The sequence below is a fragment of the Scyliorhinus torazame genome, chromosome 19 (assembly GCF_047496885.1).
Source record: "Scyliorhinus torazame isolate Kashiwa2021f chromosome 19, sScyTor2.1, whole genome shotgun sequence".
Taxonomy (NCBI): domain Eukaryota; kingdom Metazoa; phylum Chordata; class Chondrichthyes; order Carcharhiniformes; family Scyliorhinidae; genus Scyliorhinus; species Scyliorhinus torazame.
Genome location: NC_092725.1, coordinates 132561505 through 132584846, shown reverse-complemented (window position 1 = coordinate 132584846; position 23342 = coordinate 132561505). Strand labels below are relative to the sequence as shown.

Genomic DNA, 23342 nt, shown 5'->3' with positions numbered 1-23342 from the left:
AGAGGAGGAGGCCTCAGTGGAGGAGTTAAAGGGCAAGTGGGAGGAGGAGCTTGGGGAGGAGATAGATGAGGGTCTGTGGGCTGATGCCACAGTTGGGTTAATTCTTCCTCCTCTTGCGCCAGTCTCAGCCTAATACAGTTCAAAGTTACTCACAGAGCGCATATGACAGGGGCGAGGTTGAGTAGGTTCTTTGGGGTGGAGGACAGGTGTGGGAGGTGCTCGGGAAGCCCGGCAAATCACGTCCATATGTTCTGGTCGTGCCCGGCACTGGATGGGTTTTGGAGGGGTTTTGCGAGGACTTTATCCAAGGTGGTGAAACCCCGGGTCAAGCCGAGCTGGGGGTTGGCATTATTTTGTGTAACGGACGAGCCGGGAGTGCAGGAGGCGAAAGAGGCCGGTATTCTGGCCTTTGCGTCCCTGGTAGCCCGGCGGAGGATTTTGCTACTATGGAAAGATGCGAAGCCCCTTAGTGTGGAAGCTTGGATCAATGACATGGCAGGGTTCATCAAGCTGGAGAGGATAAAGTTTGCCTTGCGAGGGTCTGTGCAGGGGTTCCACAGGCGGTGGCAACCGTTCCTAGACTATCTCGCGGAGCGTTCGGAGGAGGTCAGCAGCAGCAGCCCAGGGGGCGGGGGGCGGTCTTTTGGGGGGGGTGTCCCTATGGGTGCTTTTAAATGTCATATGGGGGGTTATTGTATAGGGGAAATCCAATGTATAAATTTTGATTGTTGTGTTCTTGTTTCTTTCTTTCTTTTTGTTGGGGGTGGGGTGGGGGGGTTGTTGAAAAATTTGAATAAATATTTTTTTTTTAAAGGGAGGAGGCGGACATTTATAATGTTGCATTCTTGTAAATAAATTTAGTATGAAGTAAAAGATTGGCATCTGGTTTCCTGCTTCACCCTCTGGCAGTGGAAGTTAAATATGGTAGCAGGGAATGGTTGACTAAAGGTAACGATTGAAAACTCAGAATGGCTGAAAGCAAGTATAAATTGCTGGGTTATATGTACCCACCGATGTTCTCTGAATCTGAATCTTCTGACCAGTGGGGAACTTCCGGGTTACATCTTTACCAAAGAGAAAACAAGGTACGCTTTGACATTGTTGCTCCCTAACCAAAGTGAAATCAGAAACAAAGTATTTTGTGAGCTGGGTGCCCATTAGTTGAAAGCTGATGGATCTATTAAGCTTCATGGATGAAATTTAGAAGTAAGATGATCTGTTGGATGTTTATGAGGCATGGTCAGACTTTAATAGATTTTTTAAAAAACGGATGGTCCTAGCGTAAAAGAATACATCATGGACATTAACAGACTGTCTATAAGATCGCAGAAATTCAATTTGGAGATTCCTAATTCAGTGCTCACATTTAAATTGCTGGATTGTGCTCAGGGGCGAGATTCTCTGACCCCCGGCGGGTCGGAGAATCGCCGGGGGCTGGCGTGAATCCCGCCCCCGCCGGTTGCCGAATTCTCCGGCACCGGAGATTCGGCGGGGGCGGGAATCGCGCCGGTTGGCGGACCCCCCCTGCGCGATTCTCCGGCCCAGATGGGCCGAAGTCCCGCCGCTAAAATACCTGTCCCGCCGGCGTAAATTAAACCACCTACCTTACCGGCGGGACAAGGCGGCGCGGGCGGGCTCCGGGGTCCTGGGGGGGGGGGCGCGGGGCGATCTGGCCCCATGGGGTGCCCCCACGGTGGCCTGGCCCGCGATCGGGGCCCACCGATCCACGGGCGGGCCTGTGTCGTGGGGGCACTGTTTTCCTTCCGCCTTCGCCACGGTCTCCACCATGGCGGAGGTGGAAGAGACTCCCTCCACTGCGCATGCGCGGGAATGCCGTCAGCGGCCGCTAACGCTCCCGCGCATGCGCCGCCCGGAGATGTCATTTCCGCGCCATCTGGCGGGGCACCAAAGGCCTTTTCCGCCAGCTGGCGGGGTGGAAATTCGTCCAGCGCGGGCCTAGCCCCTTAAGGTTGGGGCTCAGCCCCCAAAGATGCGGAGCATTCCGCACCTTTGGGGCGGCGCGATGCCCGACTGATTTGCGCCATTTTGGGCGCCAGTCGGCGGACATCGCGCCGATACCGGAGAATTTCGCCCAAGATGTTGCATGTGGTCTTTAATGGCACTTGGCTCTTTCTTTTGGATCAAATGTCAGCTGTTTTAAACAAAAGTTCCAGAGAGAGCAGTCATCTCCAGCAACCTTAATGGCACAAATGGAACACTGTGCAGTATCACAAAGGATGATGGACTCACTTATTGCAGCCTTATGGGATTGTTCAGATAAGAATCACGCGTGTCAGTACAACAGAAGATTTACAGGCAGAAGGACTGAGGACGGAGGCATTTTTTGCAGAACTGGATATCAGTTGTGTTTGGTCCTTCGTACTTTACGAAGGAACTCACCAAATGCCTCGACTTGTCCAAACCAGAATCCTTTATTGAGTCTTGTGTGGTAAGATAGCAATCTGATACAGAGCACATTATCATGGAGTCTGCCAACTGCTCCTCTGGAACTTGCATCTAGCACTGACCATTTACATGTACGTCTTATTACCCCGTCAGTCTTGTTCTGAATATGGCCAGATGTGTCTCCCTTTATATCCGAGTCACAGGCAACATGACCTTGGTCTAGAAACCGCTTGGTGGGTCTGTGCCGCTACCTGCTGATTGGAGGTCGCACACCATCCAGCTATGATATAGCCCATGGGCATATCACCACACCTTACGGGATTGTTCAGATAAGAATCACGCGTGTCAGTACAACAGAAGAGTTACAGGCAGAAGAAGGACTGAGGACAAAAGCATTTTTAGCAGAATTGGATATCACAGCGGACAACAGGATTGGAGAAGCAATAATATATGAATGAACTCCAGGAATGCCTGGGGAACAGTTAACATGTGCCTAAGATGTGTTGCAAAAATATCATTGTGATGAACTTTCCAAAGTGGAACAGCAGGGTTTTCAAAGTGGTGCTTCACACGGAGAATTTTGAAGTTGAAGGTGATGATAATGATCCGTCTGAGGGAATTGTACTAATCACAAGAGACTTTAGGACAATAATGACTGTATTACTTGCTCATTCAATTAACTGTCCCCTGTTAAATTGTGGTTGCACCTCAACAATGTGTGGAACAGATTTGTTGAAGTGTTATTTAGTCATTCAGTAGTAAAAATCAAATCAAGGCCAGGAAGAATAAAACGTCTACTTGTTTCAGATTTGGGGATGACAACACATTGCGGTCACTAAAAATACTGGTGATTCCATGCAAAATAGCTGGGATAAGCCATTTATATTAGTCCTGATGTTGTCTCTCATGAGATAACCTTGCTGCTGAGCAAGCATTCCATGAAAAGAGCACAACTGAAACTGGACATGAACATGATAAAACAATTATTTTTGGAAAGTCAGTAGATCTGCAGTTTACCCAACCCTTACCAAAACGTGGCATTTCTAATCAGAATGCTAAAGAAGTGTCAGGGGAAAAGGATCAGAGAGAAAGTAAATAAATTGTCTTAAAGTTATATTGACAATTTGTTCATCCTTCCTGCCAAAGTTTCCACATCCTACTAAAGGATGCAGGTGTGGTAGGTGATGAATACACAATGCTCATCGAAGAGGTTAGCGCAGAATGTGACATACAAAAAATGTAAGTCACGTCCCATTGAAAATCTTGCGGTTACACGAGACTTTAATGAAGTAGTAACCTTACATTTAAAGGCAGGGAACAAAGACAGAAATATTTTAGGGGACACTTTATAGACATGCCAACCAGATTCAGGGTGCAATCTACCAGCTGTTCACACCAGCGGGATATTCCGGTCCCACTCCGGTGCACGGGTTTCCCCGGCGACGAGGGGTGCAGTCACCGGGAAATCCCAGTAACAACGGCGGGATTGGTAAATCCAGCTGGCGGGCCTCTTCCGCTGCCGAAATCCACGCGGCGGGTAGGTCGGTAAACCCCACCCTCAGTTGTTCTACTTAAACGCATGGCAAGTAGAAAAGAGTGATTGTGGATAAGTCATGGAGAAATGGATAGGCACCAGACTGGGCACACGGGGTAAATTTCTGACTGACAATGGGGAGTTTGCTTATGATGAGTTTAGAGACTTGCGTGAAAATATGAACATTGTGATCGTGAACACCACAGCTGAAAGCCCTTTCAGCAATGAACTCTGTGAAAGAAATCATGTGGTAATCAATGAGATGATCATGCTCCATAGCTGATCAACCAAACTACAGGTTAACAACTACTTTGATATGGGCAGTCCATATAATCAATTCATTTCAGATGGTTGGGACTATAGTTCTTATCAATTGAGGAAACTGTGAGGAAACTTCAGTGTTGTGTGGTATCCCCCCTGCACTAGAAGGGACTACGATTAGTTCATTTTTTTCTGTATACTTGCAGAGAGAAAGGCATTCATTGAAGCTGAAGTCCTGGAAAAAAAATTCAGAGAGCTCTCGGGCATTGTTTAAGACGTCCAAGATTATCATAGATTATCATAGAATTTACAGTGCAGAAGGAGGCCATTCAGCCCATCGAGTCTGCACCGGCCCTTGGAAAGAGCACCCTACCCAAGGTCAACACCTCCACCCTATCCCAGTAACCCCACCCAACACTAAGGGCAATTTTGGTCACTAAGGGCAATTTATCATGGCCAATCCACCTAACCTGCACATCTTTGGACTGTGGGAGGAAACCGGAGCACCCGGAGGAAACCCACGCACACACGGGGAGGATGTGCAGACTCCGCACAGACAGTGACCCAAGCCGGAATCGAACCTGGGACCCTGGAGCTGTGAAGCAATTGTGCTATCCACAATGCTACCGTGCTGCCCCACTTTAATCCTGGGGATTTAGTGTACTGTAAAAGAGAGGGTCATAAAGAGTAAGAAGAGTGCAATTGTAAGACAGTGGTTCGCCAACATTGTAGTCAAACTACCATGTGGTTATTCATGAAGGACCGCCCTCTCAACCTTGCCCCTCGTCTGAGGTGTGGTGATCCTCAGGTTAAATCACCACCAGTAAGCTCTCCCCCTCAAAAGGGGAAGATAGCCTATGATCATCTGGGACTATGGCGACTTTAACATTATCTTTAGTCAAATTATTAAGGCCCATTCATCAATTTTAAACAATTACAAACTTTCAGAATCTGAACGGTCATTGGAGATGATCAGGCACCCTGAAGCTCATATTCATCTAAGAATAAGGTAGATTAGGGACTGCATAGCAATAGGCATAATGTTTGTCATCTTGAACGTTAGGCAATATTTGAACTTCCTGGTAGCTTTCCCTGCTACTCCCATCAGCTTCCAGAAGAAGAACTGAAGTTTGCTGCCCTTTTAAACACCGAGAGCAGCTCTGTGATAGCTACAGACTTAATCAGTTCGGGAATTCGTGTCCGTCTGCCTTTCATTTCAGTTCCCCTGGTCTTAACTTCCATGAGCGAGTGGATTGTTCAGATAAAGTAAAAGTCTTGCCTTGCAAAATTCAAGGAAACAAACCCTCAGTATCTGCTGATGTTGGTATACCCGTTCAGTGGCTAAATATTCCGATTTTGCCAGTATCTCAAACATAGGCTTTAGAGTCTTTGCCTCATGGTGAAAGATGCTGCAGCAATGGCTTTTCCCTCATTTTGCCACTTGGTGGCATTGCAAATGGTGCTTCAAAGTTTCAGATAGCTTTGGTCAGTTTGTTAACAAAACTCAAGTGAAGAGCATTTATTTTTAACAAAAACACACTTTAGACTCAAGAAGATCAGAGTAGTTAGTTTGCTTTCCTTGGACCTAATGGTGGAGTAATATTTCTGATCATAAATCAAGCTCTGCTCAGTGTTGTGAGCAGACTATTAGTTATTCCTTACTTTACCAAATTCAGCCCAGCAACTTAATCAGCCTTCAGCCTGAACCAGTCACATAACCAGTAGTTGCTTGGTTGGTTTTCTGTATGTGGTTCTTGTTTATTCTGCAAATATTGGCCTGCAGCACAGTCAAAACAAGGGAGAGACTCAGTGGCTAATAATTAGCTATTAGCACATCATTAAATAGAATCTCCAGCAGTTAATCCCAGTTTAATTAAATAATAATTAACAATGGCACAGAATTTAAATAACTTCAAGACAAGCTCCCTCTGCCACTTCAGCCCAGCTGCAACTTTCTGTGATGAACTTAATTTGTACCTACCATGGAAGTACAGCGACTTTACAGTAAATGCACTTCTACAGTGAGGCAGATTGTAAACATGAAATCACGTTCATCAATACAATCATTTTAGCTTTACTTTTAGAATTGTTTTCAAGGTAATTTATGATTGAAACAACAAATGCACTCTATTTGCAAAATTTATACAGGAGAAAAAGGTAAAAAATTGAGCACCTCAGAAGTACTGGGTAGCTGAACGCAAAAGACGTTATCCTCAAAGTATTAAATTAAAATGGGTAACTGTTTTTTAATTTATGAAAAATTAGACCCGTGTTAAAGTTTAAACTAAGTGCTTGCAGTTCAAGTTAGCAGGCCTAAAGTATAAACAATATGAGGTGTCTTTTAAATATCCCTCATGCTTTCTTTCTTTTGTAGATTTTTTTTTTGTATTTCAAGTAAGTAATCAGTTACTGGGTAGTGTGGAGTTATAAATATTTACTTAGCATGGGACATTTATGCATTACACTGTGGATTTTTTTAAGACGGTATATAATTTTGTTAATTTTCACAACTTGGAATTAACAAAAATGGAATAAAACATTCTTCCCTCAGCTTTCCGAATGATTCCCTATCCTTTGGAAAAAGGTCATCTTTTTTATCCATATCCAATCTGCACAGAGACTGCAGACAGAGAACTGCTGCCATGTAAGTTAATGAAGAAAACCCTGCTTATATTGACCTTTTTTTGTCATAGTTCTGTTAATTATCTCTAAGTTCCTGTTTAGAATTTACACGAACCAACCCGTTTTCTTGTTTAGATCAAGGATTAACCCGTTCTTCATCACATCAGGTTTGTTTTTTTGGTAGACTTTAGCTTTGTGAATAGACCGAGAAAGGAATGGGTGCCCACAATCATCTCCCAGTTCCTCAAAGTGAGGGGATGCTTGTCACAGAGTGCAGCCCAAGGCATGAGGAGTCGTTTAGTGTGGGGAGGCAGTTGCGCTACAGCTACCATGTGGTTCTGGCGGTGGGCAGGTGTAAGACCCTCCCACTCTTACCGCCTGCCGTTGGGGTATTGCAAGGATTTATATATAGGTTGATGGTCAACCTATTTTGGCCACATTATGAACTCCCTCCTTCCATGGCTGTCAAGTCCTGGAGAGAGACTTTGCCCCAGAGTTTCTAGGTCAAAGATAGGGATACTACCCACTGCACCACAGGACTGCCAACGGCCAACAATCTACAGTTGGTTGTTTGGGTAATTCCATGCCATCTATCCTAACCCCACTTGTTCTGTACACTCCCAATACAGTTAATTTTTTTTTTAAAGCAACTATCTAATTCCCTTTTTGAATAATGTACATATTCTACTTCAACAATGATTTATGGAATTGCACATTATAACCATCTTTTTAAAATCTCCCTTTTCACCCACTTTGTGATAATCTTAAAACATTATGACCTCTGGTTATCATTTTTCAAGCATTATCAATATTCTATCACTACTTAGTTTATCTTACTCATTCATAATCTTTAAGATCCTCCTGAACAAAGCTCTTAATTCTCCAGATTTTCTTTGTAACCGACGCACCTCATCCCTGATTACATTCGAATGAATCCACATTGTGTTTGTTCAATTGCTTTCATATTTGTTCAGTAAGTGGAGGCTCACACGATACTGCTGGCCATGGCCTGACTTGAGATCTTGCACAAGTTGAGCATTACCTCCTTGGATTTACATTCTGTGCCCTCCATAGCCAGGACCAAGGATGTGCTTTGCTCTCTTATGTCTTTATTTGCATATGTTAACTTTAATGTCATGTGTACCTACAGACAAATCCACTCAGGCTCTAAAATCCATGTAAAATTTTACCATTTTGTATTTCCTTTCCCTATTTTGCTTATAAGTGCCTCTTACATCTTCTGCATTTTTTTTTTCGTCACCTGTCTACCCATCCACTATCCATGTCCGCCGAGAGTCCTTCAAAATCTTTGTCAAATATTCTATACCCCTCCCCCACCATTGTTCAAAACATTGTTGCTTATATTCTGTGCCTCTTATTCATCACCCCTAGTTTTGTGATTTCCAAAAATGTAATTGAATAATAAACCCTTGAGTGGTAAATTGCAGGGCAATGCGGAAAGAGCAGGGAGTTGTGACTAATTGTATATTGTACATGAACATCTTATGTTCTTAATTTGATAGCTCTTTCAAAAAGCCAGCACAAACACAAGGGGCTGAATGGTCTGCATTCTATGATTCTATGATCTCCCAACATGGTAAATTAATGTACCTGCCCTCTTCTTTGAACTCTCCATGATCTTGCTCGAACCAATCTTGCATCCTACTTCAACTCCATTACTCCCCCGCTTAACGAACGTTCCAATGGCTTTTTATGCATTCCCTTTTCCTCCATCCCATCACCAGCGGCAGAATTCAGAAACATGCGCACATCACACTCTTTGGAATCGATTCCCCCCCCATCTGCTCTGACTCTTCTCCTTCAAAATCAAATCAAAGCCATCTTCCTCAATAGCCTTACGTCAACCCTGTCCAATCTCTCCGATATTAACTTGGCATCTGTTTTTTCAGAAAGCTAAACAAAGTGCCTTTAGACATCGGCCTAGCCAGTCACCCTCGCACCCTTGAATGAATTTTTAAAAATTCTTCACACTAAAGGTGCTGAAGGTTGTTGTCGTCGTCCCCGCTGCCATCCCCATTGTATCACTGAACAGCTGCATGAAACAGCATCAGCTCCATCACTTCCATCTTGGCCGAACCACCCTGTTCCCCTTCTTCTAACACTCCATTTCTGTCATTTCCTCATTATTTTTATTTTTTTAAAAAAATATTTTTATTAAGGCTTTTTAACAACACAATTTTTTCCCCTTACAAACAATAACCCCCCCCCCCCCCCCCCCCCCCCCCGTAACAAAATAACGCAAATTCTCCCTGAGCAAGATATATACAAGGCAAGATGGTATATTTACAGAGCTTTATACACTGGCTCTTGGCCGCGCGTACCGTTTCCCCCCACCCTCCATGCTATCTCCCGCTCGTCCATCCCCTCAGACAGTCTCTCGTTCCCCCCCCCCCCCCCCCCGGGTTGCTGCTGCTGCTGATCGACCTTCTTCTAACGCTCCGCGAGATAATCTAGGAACGGTTGCCACCGCCTGTAAAACCCCTGTGCAGACCCTCTCAAAGCAAACTTAATTCTCTCCAATTTTATGAACCCCGCCATGTCATTAATCCAGGCCTCCAGACTAGGGGGCTTCGCCTCCTTCCACAATAGCAAGACCCTACTAGGGACGCAAAGGCCAGAATTCCGGCCTCTTTCGCCTCCTGCACTCCCGGCTCATCCACTACTCCAAATATTGCTAGCCCCCAGCTTGGCTTGACCCGGACTTTCACCACCTGGGATATTACTCCCGCCACTCCTCTCCAGAACCCCTCCAATGCTGGGCATGACCAAAACATATGGACATGGTACGCCGGGCTCCCTGAGCATCTTTCACATCTATCCTCTACCCCAAAGAACCTACTCAGCCTCGCCCTCGTCAGATGCGCTCTGTGAACCACCTTAAATTGTATCAGACTGAGCCTGGCACACGAGGAGGAGGTATTAACCCTACCCAGGGCGTCGGCCCATAGCCCTTCCTCACATTATTTTTTATTAACTAACAGAATTTGGGCATCATCACTAAAGCCAACATTTATTGCCCGTTTCTAATTGCCCCTAAGAAAGTGATGACGCCTCTCCTTCTGAATAAGCTTGAGTGACTTGCTAGGCTATTTCAGAGGACAGTTAAGAGTCAACCAGATTCCTGTGGTCTGGAGTCATGTATAAGACAGGTATGGTGAGGATGACAGATTTCTTTCCCTCCTGAACGACAAACCAGTAGTTTCTAGATCAGCGTTACTGATAATCGCCTTTTAGTTCCGGGTTTTATTTAATTAATTGAATTTAAATTCCCCAACTTCCCAACTGGGATTTGAACTTGGATCTCTGGGCTTTTGGATTAATAGCCCAGTAACAAAGCCACTAAGCATTCATTTTGAATCCCTTAAGTACAGTTATCTTGACCTTTCCTTTCCCTTCTGAATTCTATTTGATTCATGGTCTAGATCCAAAGATGGTTGTATATTTATCTCTGCATTTCAAAAGACTAACTTAAGACAGGGAGGATATTCCGTAGCAATAGATTACATGCAAATATTTAGTAAATATATATTTTTATAACTGTCTACCTTTCTGTCTCTTTCCTGTCTTGCTATGTCTTCGTTTCTCCCTGTTTCCTTCTCTCATCTTTCTGCGTTACTGTTTCACTTTGTTCCCGGCCATCTGTGTATTTTTGTTCCGTTTCACTTGATTTCTCTCCGTTTCTTTCTCTCTGCCCATCTGATGCTATCTGTTCATATCCAGCGTTTCATGAAGTTTCAGTGTATCCCAAGAAGGAGCTGCCATTCTTCATCCTCTTCACAGCCGGCCTGTGCTCCTTCACCGCCATGTTGGCTCTCCTCACACATCAATTTCCAGAGCTCATGGGCGTCTTCGCAAAAGCTGTAAGTAACTCGTCGGGTCAATGATAGCACACTGCGCACCAGCCTCCTACACTTTGCCAGCTCTACACACTTAAAGAATGTTTTCCTTGTATGTTATGGGCAGCACAAGTTTGGACGTTCGTTAGAACTGTTCCAGGCATTGAGAAATTGTATTTATAGAGTTGTTCTTTTCCTATTCTGAAACTAGGAAGGGGTGTGGGCCATTCAGCCCCTCAAACTTGTTCATTCTATGGAGGAAATCAATTTGCCTATTTCTCGGAGAATACAGTGTGCCAGGTTTAATCTTTCGAGGTATAAAACCTTTCTAATTTAAAAAAGCTCAAAAGGCCCAAATTCTTAATTTTTTAACACTAGGGTCCTCAGTCATGCATGATCTTCAAGGTACGAATAACTAGTATTTATGAATCAAGTGAAGTTTATTAAGTAAGATTTTACATTTACTGAACAAAAAGCAGTGAAAACAACATTGGAATTTCTCATCTCTCAGGATTCTAGGAGTTCTTGGTGTTTGCCAGCACAGATGGTGTCTCTCTCCTCTGTCTTTGAAGTGATGTTAAACGGTGTCCAGAAGAGTCATGCCCCAGAAACCATGGTATCATTGTGCCAACAAAGACTGATTTCTCAACTTTAATTCCTCTGTTTCTCATTCCTCCCCCTATTTTTGGAGATGGTTCAGATTCACCTCTTGTATTGGTTATCGGGTGCAAATCATCGTGTGTCAACCCGCCTCTGTAACTAGAGCCAACTATTCATCTCTTTTCCCCTGCTTCGTGGGTGGTAAACTGAAACACAGCTCTATTTCTTACTTCCTTAGTTTACATCCCAACAATTGGGCACATTAAGGACACAGCGAAACCATCAATAATGTCACATTCTCTTGCCAACATATTTTAACCCAAGCCCCACAGATATTAGAAAATAAAGGTTTCCCCTCGTACAGATCAATTAAAGCAACACGTGGGGAGGGATTGCTCCGTCCCGCCGCATCAGTGTTTTGGCACGCCCCTGCCGGCAGCGGGATTCTCCGTCCCACCAGCCGGCCAATGAGATTTCCCATTGTTGGCAGCTCCACGCCGTTGGGAAATCCCTGGGCGTGGGTGAGCTGCTGGTGCAACGGAGAATCCCGACAGTGGAGAATCCAGCCTCTGGTTTATTTAAAGGGGGGGGGGAATTCTCCCAAAAAATGACTACGGCCAGAATTCTTCCGCCCCATCCACTGCAAAATCGCCACAGGCGGGATGCAGACCATGCAAAGGTCCATTACCTCGGGTGGGAATTTCCGGTTGCCGGGCTTGCGGAGGAACCTAAGTGTCATTTCAGGTGGGAAAACCGGTGAGAATATTCTCTCCCCCCCCCCCCCCGCCATGATTTCCATCACAATCCACCCACACTTAGGGTGCTATTTAACGGAAATGTTGAGCGCATTTAGCCGGGTATTTCCCAGCGCTTGCAAAGCCAGGAAAGACCCCGCTGTCTAACAGGACTCAGTTTTATTTGTGGGGGGGGGGGGGGGCGGCTTCAGCGGGGAAAGCCCCACCGAGGCCACACTTAGTCTCATTTCCTGCACCAAGGAGCTGCGCTCGCCAGTGAAGTGGGGACCTAAAGACGCCGGCAAGACTGGCTCCTCAGAGATCGGGGCAGCCTTTAAGTTGGTGGCATGTGCCCCCTCCCCCCCCCCCCCCCCCCTCCCTTTCTCCAATTATACTTTGATATAGTCCTCTGGCACCCCCTTTCCCGTTGAACATATCACCTTCTTCGACCCCTCTCATCTGTCATTTAAAATCCTCATTCGCTACTACCTGATTAGTGCCATCCCAAGTTTCTTATTGAAATAGTTTCATTGCTTTGCTTCTCAGCCTCTAAACCGAGTGACTTCTTATCCTCAATGATTTCAAAATCCATCTCAACTGAGCATGCTCTCCTCTGAGTTCCATCTTTCCTGTCCTCCCTTAGTCTCTGCCTTTGTACAAAGTCCGCTACCAGTGTTGACCTTGAAATCTTACATAGCCACACTATTCCCCTCCAAGTCTGGCAATGCCTCAATTTTAAAATTCAGGTTTCTTGTTTTCAATTGCCTCCGTAGCCTCGCCCTTTCCTATCTCTGTAACCTCCTCCAGGGCTACCACCCTCTGAGATCTCATTACCCTTCCAATTCTGGCCATTTGCTCATCCCCAGTATTAATGGCTCCACCACTGGCAGCTGAAACGTCAGCCACCTGGACCCTAAATTCTGGAAATCCCCCCCCCCCCCCCCTAAACCTCTACCTTTCATCTCTTTTTACCAGACTCCAAAAAATGTATCTCTCTGACCAAGCTTTTGGTCACCTGTCCTAAATAAGGCACCTGCGATGCAGCTTTGGCTGATTTGCTGCACTACAAGCATTATATAAATGCAGGTTGATCTGACTCTATAATAAAACCAGCAAGCAATCAGAGTTTATTGAGTTAAATAGGATAAGACTGCTACACATTTCTTTACCATCTCAAAGAAGTCAAGAATGGAGTCATGTTTGAATCTGGGATCACAACAATAGCAGAAGCTGAAGATAACAGTGCCCATTTCAATTCAGCCTTCTGTCCAAATCAAAATCTTTCATGAAGATTTTAAACAATAGTGTGGGTCAACAACTCATGATTCTCTAATATTTAGTGGGGATCAGTGAGCAATCTTGTTAATTGCCCATTATATGTGTCTGTTTTGAAACTGGGAAGGTCTTTCAATATTTATAACCTTTTTTTCTGTGACGTAGAACTTTAAGGCCCCCCCCCCACCCGAGTGCCCGGTGTCCACTCCTTCCCTGACCTTTGTACCTTGTCCACGGCACCCCCTCATCAGCCAAGCCAACTCCACCTGGGATCCCCCTGTTTTGGACCCGCTCACCTTCCATCCAGCTCCTTACTCCCGTTCACTGGGGCTGGTTGCACTCCCAGCAGTGACCACCGCTCCCAGCGGCGCTGCTGAGACCAGAGAGCTGTCATCCAATCAGATGGCCAGCAGTGCTCTCAGGTGGGACTTCCTTCCCAGATGGGGTGGAAGGAATGCCTCCAGCCGCTTAATGCTCCTTGGGAGTGGTAAATGGCTGTCGGGCAGCCATCGGAAATGAGGGTGAGTACAACGTCAACTGTTTTGGTGGCAGGGTGGGAAACCTTGCTACCATTTAAATATAACCCAGGGTTTTCTTTTGGAACAATGATGCAAACATCCAACAATGTCAGACTGGTTAGAAATCCCAATACTACAGAAAGACACGCTTTTGTAATTAATGTTCAAGGGAAGCAACAAACCACCCAGCATTGATTTGCCGGCAGAGGAGCTCAATCAGTTGAGTCATGACTTAAGGAAAAAGCTGCAAAATTGCATGGCAGATTCCGTGTTTCTTAAAGAGGGTGTCTCACTGAGATTCACAGCTGACCCAGTAAATGAAGAAGCTAACTATTGCATCTTTTTGTGCTCGGGTGGGCGGTACGGTAGCACAGTGGTTAGCACTGTTGCTTCACAGCGCCAGGGTCCCGGGTTCGATTCCCCGCTTGGGTCACTGCCTGTGCGGCGTCTGCACGTTCTCCCTGTGTCTGCGTGGATTTCCTCTGGGTGCTCAGGTTTCTTCCCACAAGTCCCAAAAGATATGCTGTAGGGTAATTTGGGCATTCTGAATTCTCCCTCCGTGAACCCGAACAGGCGGCGGAATGTGGCAACGAGGGGCTTTTCACAGTAACTTCATTGCAGTGTTAATGTAAGCCTACTTGTGACAGTAAAGATTATTATTATGGGTGAGCAGACGCGCGGTGGTCAGTTGCAGTAATAGCAGTCTTGCACACGCTTTACCGACTGGAGTTGCGCACTTTTCACAAATAGTCTTTTCAGAGAGAAATTAAAAAGAAATAAAAACTATTCACTTTTGAGGCATTGCAAAGAACTGCCGGAACTTTCAGACCTTTAATTTTAGTAATATGGACATATCATATGAGCCAGCAAACCTTGAGCTGAGAAACTTATTTTACAAAGTCCTCAGCTTTTGGTAACAGCTGTGCTCTGATGTCAAAGTTTTGTCAAAATCTGAACCCAGGTCACGACATGAAAGTCTGTGACCTTAACGCATTGAACCACCTGAGCCCTCCCCGTGGTGCATAGTTTCTGACTTTCTTGTCCAGGAGAAGTGTTCGTCCATTGTGTTACTCAATAAGTCTAATGATAGAAGTTCCCTTGACTCCAAAGTGATGATGTTTGTGTGTGGGTGCCTAAAGGAGTCTCATGACTACTGTAGACATATCAAAATCACGATTCTTTGATCTTTCCCTGACCCTTACCTTGGCTGATAGCACGAGTCCCAGTAGAACTAAACTGTCGGGCCCGAATGCCTCTTTCCAGTCTGACGGTTAAGATCTGATTTGGCAGCAGTGTGACTGAAGTGGTAGTTTACGTTGACAAGTATTGAAAGATGGCTGTTGACTCACCGCCACCGCTGTTAAGAATGTATCTATCTATCTGTCCAGCACTTGTGTAGTACACAACGTGATAAAGTGACCATCTGCTTGAGAAATGGGATTGCCCTGATATGCAGAGCCCATTAACCACCGAATGTGCATTATTGCATTCGCTGTCTCAAATTTATTTTAAAATGAAACTTTTGCCCTGGTCTTAAAGTTGATCTAACACCTCTGCAGGTCAATGGTATTCGAACGCAGAATGAGCAAACAACTCAGAATTACTTTTGTATCCTTAAGGTGCGAGTCCTTTTTGATCTTGCCCTTATCTTTCTGATCGGAAAGAAGCAAGGTTTTGTTAGGTCACCCTTATGTGCAAAAGGTGTTGAACGGAAATACTGCAAAATCGTCTGATTTTTTTAACAAACCAGGACTACTTAATTGCTATTTTTTTGTTTTTGTTTTTTTCACATAAAATCCAGATGCAAAAGGGGCAGTTGGAAAGATCAAGGAAACTCAGATCAAAGGATTTTCACCTGTGAGCCATGGTTATCCTTACTCTGTGGACTGAGCTTTGATTTTTGAGCAGAATATTGTTCAAAGTCTCAATAGTATAAGCTGGTTATTCTGGCTCTGTGGGTGCCAGGCCCCAATTATCTTTAAAATCATGGGGCATGTGCTGTATATAATATGTATGCGGTGTTGCCAGAGAGAGAGACAGTTTATTTGCTAGTTTCTTGCATCGCTTTTAACTACCCAAATTCAGGATATGACTAAAGATACAAGTTCAGGTAGTGAAGTGCAGATACCTTGGGCGGAATTCTCTGATAATGGGGCTATGTCCCCAAGCCTGCGGGAATTCGGGCACAAATCACTCTGGACTTTCTCCAAGAAAGTCCAGAGTGATTCTCCATTTTTAAGGGGGCTGGCAGGGCCCTGGAGTAGTCCACGCAGCTCCGGCTGCTGATACGGGGCCCTGGGCTTCCGGCCGCGGCCCCGCGCAACATGGTGGACCCACACAACAGGCCGGCCCCAACAATATAGGGCCCCCTCCTCCCCATAGCGGCCGCGGGCTGAGTGCCCGCCGGGTGCAACCATGAGTGAACTACGCCAGCGGGAACTCGGCCAGTTGCCGGCGGAGAATCGCCGTGGGGCCTCTTTCAATGGTCCCAAAACGGCGCCGCGTCGACCACGCGCGCGCGCGATTGCCGGCGATACTCCGGTCCCCAGCGTCGGACCCTATCGCGGGTCTGGCGCCCCATTCATCGCCCCCGCGCTGAGCGCGTTGCGGCAATTCTCCAGTCCCCGGCGTCGGACCCGATCGCGGGTCTGACGCCCCATTCTCCGCCCCCGCGCTGAGCGCGTTGCAGCGATTCTCCAGTCCCCGGCGTCGGACTCGATCGCAGGTCTGTCGCCCCATTCTCCGACCCCGCACTGAGCGCGTTGCGGCGATTCCCCGGCGTCGGACCCGATCGCGGGTCTGGTGCCCCATTCTCCGCCCCCGCGCTGAGCGCGTTGCGGCGATTCTCCGGTCCCTGGCGTCGGACCCGATTGCAGGTCTGTCGCCCCATTCTCCGCCCCCGCGCTGAGCGCGTTGCGGCGATTCTCCGGTCCCCGGCGTCGGACCCGATCGCGGGTCTGGCGCCCCATTCTCCGCCCCTGCGCTGAGCGCGATTGCGGCACGGAAAATCCTGGCCCTTGTAGCCAATTCTTAATGTCAGTCGAAGTGTTCTTCAGTCTGGCACATGGAAGTGTATTTTAACTCACTGCCTCTACATCCCCGTGGAAAACGGGCTTTGGAGCAATTAAAATGCATTTGGAGACATGGTCACTGGGAGTTAGATTAAGGGCTGGAAGGGATCAAACAAGTTACGTTCCTTTGAAAGAAAAAATGAGTTTCCTTGTGGGCATAGAGTAGCACGATGCCTTGGGCCTCTTGCCTTCAATCTTAACTCCCCCCTCCTCCCATTCCGATCACAGGCCCTGAACGGTGACAAGCTGAGACCAGGCTCCTGAATCATCATCTAAGCCGTGGGTCATTCTTGCCTTCCATACGTGCCTTGCTCGCTTCAGGTCCTCCATTAAGCAAACCTGAATGAACATGTATCTTCTAAGATGCAAACCCTTTTAGACCTGGCCTTTCCCATTTTCTTTTTGATTAGTTTTGTTCATCCAAAAACAGATTTCCTAGCCCACCCACATTTGCAAAGACATTGTATTGAAAAGAACATTTCCTCTTTGACATTTTACAAGAGGTATCACGGAACTTAAGAATGACTTGTTTTTGACTTAGCAGTTATGGTAACTCAGTGTTTTGGAAATGTGTACTCGATCAATCTCTTGGGCACTGAGATATTTCCAATTATTGCTGTAATGTTATGTGCCGAGGAAAGACTCACGTTTGTACGGTACCATTCACAATCACAGAATGCCTCAATGTGCCTGACAGACGAGGTATTTTTGAAGGTTTGTCACTGCTGTAAACATGTGGATTTGATGTTAAGGGCCCTTCATCTATCCTTAATTTTAAAAGTAAACCCTTGACCTTTTGTACTTAATGGCACTAAGTTTGCTGTAAAGAGCATTACAAAAAATGACGTTCAGCATCTGCTTTTAAAATGGGGACGTTTAGTTGGACAGTGTAGAGGTGGAGCGACTGTCAACATTGCCCGAGGCCAGTTGAAGCAGAAAATCTCTTGGTCCAGAAATTATCTGATCATCTTGCATTCTCTACGGTGTCTGATAGATGTGGAGCCCTCCAGCCTGCATGTCGTGCGAGGTAACGGCAGTTGCTTTGGATAGGATCAAGCATTTTACTCCACAAGATCTTATTCCCGCCTTAGTGTCTCAGTGTGTGTTTAATTTGCTAGAATTAGCTCACAAGTCTGATATCTGCCTGCTTGGCTTGCTCCCATCCACCCTACTCTGGTATTGTGAACAGAATTCAGTGGAGAAATGTGGAGATAACTTTCCTCTGCTTTAAGCACACACACAAAGCGAAGCAGAAAGTGAAGTTTGCTTCCACTCCCTCTTCTGCAACTGATGCACTTTTCCAGTCGTACGCCCGGCTATGGGAGAAATACTTCCATTAGAAACAGATGGGACATTTAAATCAAATGTCGATCGTGTGAGATTGACGGCAGATTACGCCCCGTGATTTTTTTCCTGGGTTTCTGTCTGGAAGAAGACCAAACACAAAGAGAATCGCCTGGGTCGCCAAATTTTCCCGCATCGCTGGTCCAACGCCCTCCCACGATTCTCCCAAGCGGCGAGAACGGCCCCATCGAGTTCCGCGCGGCGCAGGCCGGAGAATCGCCCGAGACACCCAAAATGGTGATTCTCCGGCACCCCTGCTATTCTCAGGCCCGCATGGGCTGAGCAGCCAGCCCAAAACGGCGGGTCCCCCCGGCGCCGTCCACACCTGGTCGCTGCCGGCGGGAACAGCGCCAGAACGCTGGGGGGGGGGGGGGGAATCCTGCACCGGGGGGGGTCTCAAATGGGATCTGGCCCGCGATCGGTGCCCACCGATCGTTGGGCCGTCCTCTCTGAAGGAGGACCTCCTTTCTTCCGCAGCCCCGCAAGATCCGTCTGACATCTTCTTGCGGGGCGGACTCGGAGAGGACGGCAGCCACGCATGTGTGGGTTGGCGCCGGCCAACCTGCGCATGCGCGTGTGACGCCAGTTATGCGGCGCCGGCCGCGTCATATATGCGCCGCCGCCTTTACGCGCGCCAAGGCCTGGCGCGCGTAAATGACGCGGCGCCACTCCTAGCCCATTATCGGGCCCTGAATCAGTCGGGATAGGGGCTGTTTCGCGCCGTCGTGAACCTCGACGGCGTTCACGATGGCGCGAACACTGCCTCCATTTCGAAGAATCCCGCCCAAAGGACCCAGGAGGATCGGTTCTGTCCTCTTGGGAAGCTTTTATATTTCTGGACCTGTTGGGATGACCAGCAGTTCTGGAGGCCAGTTCTTAGTGTCACAGATAGGCTTACATTAACACTACAATGAAGTTACTGTGAAAATCCCCTAGTTGCCACATTCCGGGTACACAGAGGGAGAATTCAGAATGTCCAATTCACCTAACAAACATGTCTTTCGGTACTTGTCGGAGGAAACCGGAAACAATCACAAACACGGGGAGAACGTGCAGACTCCGCACAGACAGTGACCCACGCCGGGAACTGAACCCGGGACCCTGGCGCTGTGAACAACAGTGCTAACCACTGTGTTACTGTGCCGGTAGGGTTGATTATGGACGGGAAGTGGCTGTTGCCTCTTTAACAGCTCTCCCAGGCCTGCGGCAGTGGCTGTGTTTACACCCCTAAATTCCGGGATATGTCCGTATAGGGTACTCCTGCTCCCTACGTAGGCCAAAGCATGGGAATGACAGATAACTATGTGGTGTCCAGTGGGAGGAGGAATATTTGTACTTTTGAGGTTGTGTTGTATTTAAAAGAGCACATCTGCAAATGCTGGATGAATGTACCCAATCATGTTCTCACATTGCAATTTTTCCTTAATTTCTACACCTTATATTTCTCCAGTGTCTTTCTTGATTAACCAGTGAATTTATGAATTTGATTTTGTGACCATATATAGTATGAGCTACTGCCTCATTTCATTGAGGAGGCGCGGCAATTGCCAATCATGACTAAATCTTTTGGAGATTACCCATTAATGCATCAGATAAAGGAATTTGCATTCAAATAGGAACATAAAGAACATCCTGAAGCACATCACAGCCAGTGGATTACCTGAAGTTCCATCGTTCTTGCTTCTGAATGTAAATTAAGGCCACTTTGCACACAGGACGGTCACTTAACAGCAAATTAAACGAGTGACCAGTTCATTTATTTTGCTGATTGTTTCTGCAGGGATAATAGTTGGCCAGGGCGCCAGGAGAATTCTGTACCCCATTGGCACAATAGTTGAGCACTGCTGCCTCACATCGCCAGGGACCCGGGTTCGATTCCCGGCCCGGTGACTGTGTGGAGTTTGCACATTCTCCCGGTCTCTGCGCCGGTTCCCACTGGGTGCTCTGGTTTCCTGCCGCAGTCCAAAGATGTGCGGGTTAGGTGGAATGGCCATGCTAAGTTGCTTGCCCCTTAGTGTGCAGAGATGTGCAGGTTAGGTGGGGTTGCGGGCATAGGGTGGGGGAGTGGGCCTAGGCTTAGGTGGGGTGATCTTTCGGAGGGCCGGCGCAGGCTCAAAGGGCCGAACGGACTCCTTCTGCACGGGAGGGATTCTATGGATTAGTGCTACCTCGGCCAAAATTTAGTACCTCAATGCTGACAGCTCTGTCGGCACTGCACCAAAGACAGGCTATCATTGAATATGATGTTCATTGAAACATTTTACAGTATAATAATCTCTACTAGTGTCATAAATAGGCTTACATTAACACTACAATGAAGTTACTGTGAAAATCCCAAAGTCGCCACACTCCGGCCCCAGTTCAGGTAGACAGGGAGAATTCAGAATGACCAATTCACCTAACAGCACGTCTTTCAGGACTTGTGGGAGGAAACCGGAGCACCCGGAGGAAACCCACACAGACACAGGGAGAACGTGCAGATGCCGCACAGCCAGTGACCCAAGCGGGAATCGAACCCTGGCGCTGCGAAGCAACAGTGTTAATTAACCACAGTGCCACCATGCTGCCCATGAAAAACAATTGCACCCGCCATGGGGCATAGAACCTTAGTTTCCTCTCAAGAATGAAACATAGGCACAAATCGCACTAAGTAGCCCAAAGAGAAGTCTCCAAAAGCTCTAGATTGTTTTTGTGTGTGTGTTGTCGCAGCCTGTAAATCTAAACTCTCTCCTTAAGTGAGTGTCTTTTTCTCCCCACTTTTTGTTTCTCTAGTTTCTCAGCACACTGTTCGCTCCATTAAATTTTGTGATGGAAAAGGTTGAAAGCATTTTACCTTCCAGCCTGTGGCACCAGTTGACACGGATCTAAGAAGAAAGGAGCTGCGATAGACTGACTTACCATGACACCTGTGCCAAGCTCGCCTCTTGCAGAGTGCAAAACAGCATGAAAAAAAGAGATGAGAATCTCTGACTTCAAGACTCTATATGCTATGTTTTGTTCTTACGTGAACATGTTTTCTGTTGTACCAGACAAAGTTGTTGTTGTTTTATTTTATTATTTTGCCGTTAGCAAAATTCTACAAAAATAAACAAAAAAGGCCCCAAAAATAAAGTTTAAATTTTGTGTAATACAAGTGGATTGGGATGTTTCTTTAACGTTGTATTTTTCTCTTTTCATTGTACTTTCTCCCCGCCCACAGCTAACATATCGTTTCCTTCCCAGTGGAATGGACACTCACTCCTGAGCTCTCCCAACTCCAGTTTTTGCAATGAATTAATCCATCGGGGGAAGTTATATTTTGGAAGTGGCGGGGGCTTCGTTTTTGGCTTTTAGTGCCAACAGTCTCCATGACCAAGTGCAAAATAGAACTCTCCACTGTGCCAGCTTCACCACATCGCCTCTATTCACAATACATTTCCATTTACCACATCAGTGTTCAGAATGGTCTCTCTGAGTACGACTGCATACTGTCGAAATTAAGGAGAGATTTGGTTGGCGGGAGCCTTGATCACCAGAAGCAGGTTAAATACCAACGTAGCACCAATTCTTAACGGCTGGTAGAAAGCAATCCAGGTGCGCTAACCCCTAATGCCAATTACTCTCCCAAGGCGACACTTGATTAGCTTACTGCAAGACGTGAATCGCTCAAGCCTCCCAACTATTTTCTCAATTCTAATGGGAAGCAGTCCAACCTCTTCTAATAGCACAGCTGAGATCAATGGCACCCAATGGTGAGCCTCATGACAAACATTTGTCTTGCTACTTCAGTGGAGTACCAAAAGAATGAGCTAGCGCAGGGGTCCCAATTGTGTGGTGACATTGTTATTGGCTATCAATAAAACTTTGTTCGTGGCTGAGAGCTGAAATGAAGATTTATGGGCGTGATTCCCCGGCCTCCCAGCCGCTTGTTTCCCGGCGGGGCGCCGTTCGCTGGTGGCGGGATTCTCTACTCCTGTCAATTTTCAATTGGATTTCCCATTGAAGCTCCCCACCCCCCCCTCCACGCCACCCGGAAACCTGTGGGTGGGGGTGGGTTGCCGGTGGGAAAAGAGAATCCCAATGGCTGGAGAACTCCAGCCATAAAATAATAATATTTTATAATATGAAATTTGCTTACATAATTTTGGAGAATTATTAGTAATCTGTAGACTGTCCTTGCTATGCATGCAGCTAGCAAACCAGGTATGAATATTTAGTTCAGTTGTGTTTGTTGCGGGAGTTCACAGAGGATGTTGAATGCAGGCACAGAGGAGTTACAATATCCTAACATCAATGCTGTGATAGGTTTGTCAGTTTAACCCAGCCCAAAGATTCATTGCACCTGGTTTTTGTCATGCATTATGTGCTGAAGAAGGGAAGATGTCAGTTATGGGCATTGTGACACTTAAGACCCTGAATGTTGCTGCCAAGTCAACAAATTCCACCTGAAGAAAGCTCAGCTAACCATTGGTTTACGCTGGTGGTATGGGTCCAGAATCTGCTGAGGTGTGTGGATTTTCAAACTGGTGCCTCTGTCAAGTAATGCAGCGTTTTTCAAACTTTTGCCAACACGCCGACCTTCGATACCCATGCCAGCCAGCCTTCGCGAACCACGCCAGGTTCGCTTACCTTTAAGTAGGGAGACTACCTGGTCATCACTCCAACCAGGGGGAGATGGAAATGCACATATCAGGTGCAGAGTTCAGCCAATTCCTTTGTACTACCTTCACCTTTGTGAAAATGGAAAATCCAACCTCTCACATGGAGATCATTGTGAAGGGCAATAGCAACAAAATGCTTGTTTTACTCAGCACTAGATACTCCTGAATCCTGACAGCCTCATGGACTTGTGGCGTGTTTTTAATATGCTATTACAGGTCAGGTACAGCAGCTTAGTCTATTCATTTTTTGAGTTTTATCAGAGAATTTACAGTGCAGAAGGAGGCCATTCGGCCCATCGAGTCTGCGCCGGCTCTTGGAAAAAGCACCCTATCCAAGGTAAACACCTTCACCCTATCCCAGTAACCCCACCCAACACTAACGGCAATTTTGGACACTAAGGGCAATTTATCATGGCCAATCCACCTAACCTGCACATCTTTGGACTGTGGGAAGAAACCGGAGCACCCGGAGGAAACCCA

The 23342-nt window shown here is 46.6% G+C and overlaps 1 protein-coding gene across 10 annotated transcripts in view; it reads left to right on the top strand.

The window, feature by feature from the left end:
* LOC140396535 (suppressor of tumorigenicity 7 protein homolog) overlaps positions 1-21355 on the top strand; it is a 258308-nt gene extending 236953 nt beyond the window's left edge. For 7 of the 10 annotated variants that reach the window (XM_072485254.1, XM_072485250.1, XM_072485251.1 and 4 more), the window contains 3 exons: positions 6753-6845; positions 10565-10704; positions 20995-21355. In XM_072485254.1, the coding sequence (XP_072341355.1) occupies positions 6753-6845; positions 10565-10704; positions 20995-21090 (329 nt within the window). In that variant the 3' untranslated portion in view covers positions 21091-21355. The remainder of the gene's footprint in view (positions 1-6752; positions 6846-10564; positions 10705-20994) is intronic. The other 3 variants (XM_072485261.1, XM_072485252.1, XM_072485259.1) reach the window with 2 other exon arrangements.
* The last annotated feature ends 1987 nt before the right edge of the window (positions 21356-23342 follow it).